The 7,967-nt window shown below is 26.6% G+C and overlaps 1 protein-coding gene across 1 annotated transcript; it reads left to right on the top strand.

Annotated features, from left to right (window-relative positions):
* Nucleotides 1–2,880: 2,880 nt before the first annotated feature.
* LOC114121377 (DDB1- and CUL4-associated factor 12 homolog) lies at nt 2,881–7,858 on the top strand. Its single transcript, XM_027983679.2, has 7 exons — nt 2,881–3,082; nt 3,183–3,591; nt 4,697–4,900; nt 4,964–5,260; nt 5,575–5,734; nt 6,473–6,624; nt 6,691–7,858. The coding sequence occupies exons 2-7, from the start codon at nt 3,184–3,186 to the stop codon at nt 6,850–6,852; spliced, it is 1,383 nt and encodes a 460-aa protein (XP_027839480.1). The 5' UTR covers nt 2,881–3,082; nt 3,183; the 3' UTR covers nt 6,853–7,858.
* The last annotated feature ends 109 nt before the right edge of the window (nt 7,859–7,967 follow it).

Here is a 7,967-nt window from a genome sequence, read left to right as displayed (position 1 = left end):
CGTCACCTAATGTACAGCCGAGCCGGTACTTACTTGACCACGCTTTTTTTTATTAATTAATAATTATATTGTATAAGATCTGACTAATGACATTTACCTATGTTCCACAAAATAAATATATTTATAATCTTTATGCCTAGTTTATACATAATGTATCACAATAATCTGATACATTTAAATGTAATTTTAATATAAAATGTTCATATCTTCATGATACACGTCGTGTATACCTATGATATATGACTCATCCTTGGCCCTTGCTATACCTATGCACGTATGCCTGCATTTGAACTTTGAAGTCGGTGTTGTATTTATCGTCTATACGATATATTCAACTATTTCTAGAAACAGTTGAAACAATATACTTATATACATATAATTGTTATAAGTAAGTTATAACACGTATGTAGTTTTTAAAGAGCATACAGGTTAGGTATCTTAGTAATCTTTAGTAATCTTCTGTTAAATTAAAATATTATTTATTAACAATTTTTTATAGTCATTTCTTCATTAATTATTCGTTATTTATATTTTGATAATATCTATACATAAAAAAACAAATAATACCTATTTTTAAATTTTTTATGTAGGTACCTACACATTTTTAACAAATAAAAAATAAACGTGGTTGAAATAAAAATTTTAATTCTAGAATAATTAAATGAATGAAAAAATGGTATAGGCTCAATGTTGCACAACATTTTGCATAAAAAAAAAGTTTCAGAAAAAAATTAACAATTTTTCAGCCACGAATCAACAATTGACAGCGATGGAACTAGTGCTCGTCAATGTTGTAGAACAGCGGTTCTCAACCTTTTTTCTTTATCTTTTTCACGTACCCCTTGACCTCTCTCACCACTATTTCACGTACCCCAAGTATCAATTTAGAATATAAATAAACGAAAAATAATTTTTTCGCGTGCCCCTTGAGATCATGTCACGTACCCTTAGGAGTTAGGGGTACGCATATCCCAGGTTGAGAACCGCTGTTGTAGAATGTAGATGACTATTTTAGTGACGAAAGGAAGAAAACGAAACATGGAACAAACGAACAGTTGGTTCTACTTAATCTTCGATTAAGGGGGTAAGTCATTGAGTCCCGGACGCTATTCGCATCGGGCACAACACGTGTCCAACAAAACGCGCTTAATGCTTGGCCCAGTTGGCCCCACATCGCGATAAAACGTCGTTGTCTGTGGGAGGAGAGTTGTTGGGTCTTGGATGTTACACTCGGATCAAGCCAGCCCATGAGCTCGCCAAAACAGTTTTTCACCTCAACATCCTTAGCCAGAAAGACGTAGTTCACCGCAATTTGAGCGTCGCTTCGCGGCCCGCCTCGGAGATATCGACGATCTGCAGTGATACTTCACGATGGTCGTTATTACAACGTCTAGAATCAAAAGTCTGGAAGACACCTATAGAAACGTACCAGTACAATAGAGTTCTAAAGCATGGGAGATGTTATCTACTAAAGTATTAACCTATGCACTTGGTGTATACTGTATAGTGAAGTGGTTGTTACAAAAACCAAATTATGAGTTGGGTAAGATTTTTGCAGCGTCAACAATGAGTAAGATACAAAGATAAGTTATACAGCACTATAGCAGTTTTCCAAATACCTTAGAAGTTAGAGAGTATTGGAAGGAGACTGATTAGTCTATTCAAAGTCGAGGAATCTGAAGTTTTTTGGGTTTTAAATGTTTTAATATCAATATGAGAATAATAATAGTAGAATATATTATCTTAGCATTACATTGTAGATCTGTGTTAGGAATCTATCATGATTTCTAAAAAATCAATTACAGCCCATTTTATCAAAAATCTTGTAAAACGAATTTATCACTAGTCGGAATTAATTTAGCATATTCTTATATTCTTACAGTGAAAAATGAAAATATGTATTTACATTTTTAAACCCGATCCCTAGTTATAACTAAAAATAGGATTTAATTGTACTAAAAATAAGTCAAAATGGCGATGAAATATAAGTAAAATTTGCATAATACAATCATATAATTGCAGTATTGCACTCTAATTATATAAAAACTACAAAATAAAAATAATAATTAATTGAATGATTAAAAAAAAAGGTGAAAATATTGAGTTGGCTTCTCTATTGACATTTGGCAAAGACACTATAATTCAATTTTCAAGGTATAACGTATAAAGTATATAGTACCATTAGACATTAGTACCTACCAAAATAATATGATACATTTATTAAGCATATGTTTTAAAAATAATAACTAATAAACCATGAACTTATATTTGATTTATGTATACAGAGTACTATTTAGTATTTACAGTTGAACTTAAAGGACAATGTGTATCAAATATCAATTATTATATTATGTTCGTAGGATTTTAATAAATTATTCGTCAAAATAAAAAATCAAGACATCAGGTAATAGATCCTATTCTTATATAATTTAATGATCTAATTAAAAAAATATTTGTAATTTTTATTCTAATTTCTAATTTGAAATTGTTATACAAATTTTCCAAGTTAAACGATAATTAAATCTTGAATAGTTGAGTAATATTATATAGGTAGACTATATTAATACTATAATATATTGAAATATACTTATAAACTTTCTGGTTTTGGTAATCTGTTTAATGTAAAATATAATATTTACGTGGTAATGTGGTACTTATGTAGCATGTACCTCATATTTCTAGATTAATTCCATAAGAGTTCTAGCCTTCTAGGAAAACAATTTTTTTTAATATTTTTTTTTACTTTATACAATGTTTTTATCTACAATGCTGAATGCTGATTTCCAGTTGCAGTAAAGCGACGATATAAAAAATGTTGTACAATGTTGGTCTAACTGTGACCTATTTATCATGATACTAATATTTTATCTTTTTGTTTTCAATATTTAAAAAATATTTATTTTATTATTCGTAATTTTATTCTTTTAAAATAACTAATTTTGTTAATATATATCTTATATAATTTCTATTTAATATGTATATTTTGTACATAATTTCTCATGTTGTATTTAACATACTCTGTTTTGAATGACTTTGGACGTATCAATATCTTAAGTCTTAACTAGCATACCCTGGACATAAGGTAAATACTATTTATGTTATGCATAGGCATTATTTTGATTCATTTTATTTTTTTAAACATGAAATGTATGTTCCGATGTTTGGTATTATTTTTGTTTTAGAATGGCACAAACAAGACGAGTGCCAGTCTTTGGTTCACGGCCACCTTGTGCATACCAATCTCGACTTGATGAACGTAGTTTACAATTACGTATGACTAGAATGGAACGGAACAGAAAATCAGATAAACCGGAAGATTTTGTTTGCTATGAAGACTCAGACGAAGAAGAAGAGAGTACTATGTCATTGTGTACTATGCTAAACTCTTCATATAATTTTGTAGATTATATAAGAAATCGAGAATATGGAATGCGAGAGTATCGTTCAATAAATCAAAATCATGGTACAAGGCATATACTCACACATGACTTGTTCAAAGAACAGTCTATACCGTTAAAAACTATGAATAAAGTTTTTTGTTCACAATGGCTTAGCAGTAAACAAATTGTCTTTGGTACAAAATGTAATAAAGTAAGCATACCTATTGCTATAATTCTAAAATTTCTTCTATACTTCAATAAAAATTATTTTAATTTTAGCCTTTTAGAAATTATATTCTTACAATTAATGGATTAAAAAATATTAATAATTACTTTTAGGTTTATGTATTTATACATCGATACTTAACTGTTCAATATTAATTTATGAAAAATAATTATAAAAATAGATTTTTATTGATGAGATATCAAGTTTTTTTTTATTCTAGTGAAATGAACATTTAAAATTAAAATTATTAAAGACACTGGTTTATTATTGCCACGCCCCGGGCTTGTGAATCCACAAGATATAGTCGATTTACCATAATATGTAATAGTAATACTAATAATATCTTTATTACTTATTAGTAATATTTATAATATTTGAGAGTATTAAATAAACACAACTATTAATTATAGTACTTATAGGCAGGGTTGGAAAAAAAAAATTTTTTTCAAACAATACAAAGCAAACATTTTATTTGTTAAAAAATTAAAATGTTTTTTATTGGTGTTAATTAATAGTTTTAATTATATATAAAAAAAAAACAATAACATATAATAATACTTTGTTTCAAGTGTAAATATAGGTACATTATAAAGTAACATCATTTTTAAAATATCTACATCATGGTTTTATGTACTGTGATCTACATACAAAATGAATACTTTATAATAAAATTATGATGCAATTTTTTAAACTTTTTTTTTCAAACATTTATCTACAAAATGTTTTAAACAAAACCATTTGTTCAAAATACATTTCAACCCTACTAATAGGTATACTATGTGTTATTATTATTGGACCAAAATTTATAAATTAATTTATACCAGAGTGACACGATGATAAAATGTTCAAGTGCACAGATAGGGTGATAACAAGCCAGGATCTTTAACAATTAATTTTATAATTTGATCATAATTGATAAAAATGATAAATAAGAGCCTTTAATATTTTGTATTTAAATAAATAATATTTTAATTTTATTGACTATACATAAATTATACTCAAAATATAATTATGTGTATTATTTATTAGTCATCGACTTATTATATCTTATTTAATAATTAATATACATTTATTTTACTATTATTATTAGTTAATGGTTTATAATGTAAAATCACATGAACTGGATCAAATACCATCGATAAAAGGACGTATAGATGAAGCAGCTGATCAACAAAGTGGTATACATTCATTAAAAATTAACCCCTCCAGAACATTATTGGCCACAGGAGCATATAACTCTAATGAAATAGCTGTATATAGATTGCCAACATTAGATCCAATTGTTTTAGCCGAAGTAAATAATATTAAAAAAAAAAAAAAAAACATGCAACTATTATTTACATTTTTATTTTATTAGGGTGCTCATAAAGATTGGATATTCGACATTGAGTGGTTGGATGATGAGTTTTTTGTTAGTGGATCACGAGACACCAAACTTGCATTATGGCAAGTTCAAGATAAATATCAAGAAAAGTATGATTCTGACGGTGACCTTATACAACCAATTACTCAATTTCTAAACCCTGCAGTTATAAGAAGCTGCAAAACAGCACAAAAAGTCCGAGCAATCACATTTAATAAGAATCTAAAAGAAATGGTTACGTTGTCACTAAATGGATATGTTCATGTTTGGGATGTTGAACGTTTTAGACAAGTAATTGCAATTTTATTTATTATTATTTTTTAAAAAACAGTTTCTTCATTAAAATATAATATATTCTAAAAATGTATTGATTACTTAATTTAGTAGGTAGTATAGTAATCTAAATATATATATAAGGTGTAACACGACTATTTAACAAACTTCCATTACAAATGTTACTATCTTTATTAAATAGTCCTGGTACAATGTATTTTGTCATTTAAAAATTAACTTACATTCAAGATTGAAAAATAAAATGTTCATTAATCCATTTATACAATTTTGTATTTTTTAATTAATTATTTATATCTTATTTTGCATAACAGAAGTTTTCAAGAAGATTATCATCTTGTCAGGACAATGTTTGCATGGCAATGAAAAATGATAGTAGTTTATATGCTGTTGGATGTCGTTCATATACACTATTACTTGATTCAAGAACTCTACATACCATAAAAAAAATCCCTGCTAGATATAGTGGATGTGGTTTGTATATTTTAGTACTTTCTTGTCTAATACTAAATTTTCTTCTAGCAACATATTTTTCTAATACATTTTTAAAATGAAAAAGTTATTTTATTAAAAAACATAATTACAATCTATCTATTTATTTGTTCAATAAGTAATTTTTATATTATATTTAAATAGTGGGAAATTACAGGATAGGAAGGTACTCAGTGGTATCACCCAATAAAATGGATAAGTTCTGACATATTTGACTTAGTAATATGGCTGTCATATGCAGTCAACCTGCAACCGGCTGGTTTTTACACAGGTCTAAGTTTATCTTTGATAGATACAGTTTAATCTTTTTCTTTGGTGAACACTTTATCTCTATGGCCTTATACTTTATGACTTACGATAACAATACTTTGACATTTTGTAAAAGTATGAGCTCAGACGCTCAGTACGTCACTTATTGCGTGAGACTACAATTTCTACGGAATCATACACTATGTGTTTGAGAATTTTATTTTATTATAAGTAGTGATGAATCAACCATACATTTTTAAATTATTTAAAATAATAATATAGTGTATGATGTAATTTTTTATCCATTTATTTGGGGTAGACCATAATACTAAACTCGTTAATTTACCAGTTGACCACTTACTATATGACAGCCCATTATACAACTTTAAATATGTTTATTAGAAATATAAAATATTTATAAGAATATAATTCATATAAACTTTTGCTGATTTAATTTTTGTTTTGTTACAGGAATTAGGTCTTTAAGTTTCCAAGATAATGTAATTACAATTGGAACAGGTGTTGGTGTTATAATGTTCTATGATATACGGGCAGGAAAGTACTTAGAATCCAGTATTAATTCCAGTAGAGCAGTTGTTTTAAAAACAAGCAGAGGTTATGTTGTAAGTATCATTATTTATAAATTTATAATTCATATATAATTTGGTATTATATAATTTTTTTTTCAGTACCCTGATGAAGATTTCATGGTGGACCAAGGATTTCAACAAGTCAAATATACACCAGCAATTTATACACATTGCTATGATTATTCAGGAACAAGATTATTTTCTGCAGGTGGACCATTACCAGCTAATTTATGTGGCAATTATGCTGGCTTATGGCAATAATATTGTTACAATTTATTGTTTAAATATTATTTGTAGTATTCTTATACTACATACACTATTTTTACCTACAATGGATAAAATATCAATATTTTGTGAGTGGCATTCCTTGAGTCATTAAAAACTTTATGCAAAATATTGAACTATATAATTGTACAAGCAAATTAATTGTGCTTTGTGATAATTAATATTTTATCTTATTTGATTTTGAGATTTGAACATGAAACATTGAGTTTTTATAAAGTATATCATGTTCTAGGAGTAAGAACTAAGACTATACTTGGCTGGAATGAGTGTTTTTATCTAGTGATTTTATTGAATTAATCATCTTCACAATTAATGTAAAAATAATTATTAATGTATAGCAATTGAATACTATAGTTAAAGGAACATTCATTTTTCTTGTATTAAAATAATCAACTACTACATTTCTTTTTGGTATGATTTTTAATAATATTTCAAATAATAATTAACAACCTTAGAAACAGAAAACAATATTCATTATTAAAGTATTAATATATTTCTTAATGCATCAGATAAAATTTGTAGAAATAATTTATTAAATTCAAAAATATAAATGAAATGTTTTAATTTTTTTTATTGTATGTGCAGATAATTTATGTGTTAAAATAATTAAGTAAATATTGGTTTTATATATAATATATAATAACTATTATTAATTTAATATTGAATCAATTTTTATATCATGTAACGCCAAATTCGTGAAATCAACAACGCTAACATTGTTATATGAAATCAAAAATTATTTGACAACAAGTCGACCAACTTCACAAAATTATCAAAAATTGCTGTTTCATGATTTGGATACTTTTTTGTGAAATACATGAAGTAGGAATTGTATTATTTGGTGATACTGTAGTTCTATAGATGATAGTTATTAATTCAAGATAACTAAATAAATGAAAAAATCAGTCAAGAAATGCCATGCTAAAACTTACTTTTAATATAAATAATCAAATAAAAATTATTACTATTGTTTGATGTTTAATAACTCCCTGATTTCAATGTAAAGTTTATCATTTTTTGCGTGCTCTTGGATAGGGGTTTTGAAACTTTTATTTAAAGGCCATAAAAATTATCATCTTTTGGCGGGCCAA

Source organism: Aphis gossypii, chromosome 2 (assembly GCF_020184175.1).
Source record: "Aphis gossypii isolate Hap1 chromosome 2, ASM2018417v2, whole genome shotgun sequence".
In the NCBI taxonomy this organism is placed as follows: domain Eukaryota; kingdom Metazoa; phylum Arthropoda; class Insecta; order Hemiptera; family Aphididae; genus Aphis; species Aphis gossypii.
This window is presented reverse-complemented; position numbering and strand designations above follow the sequence as displayed.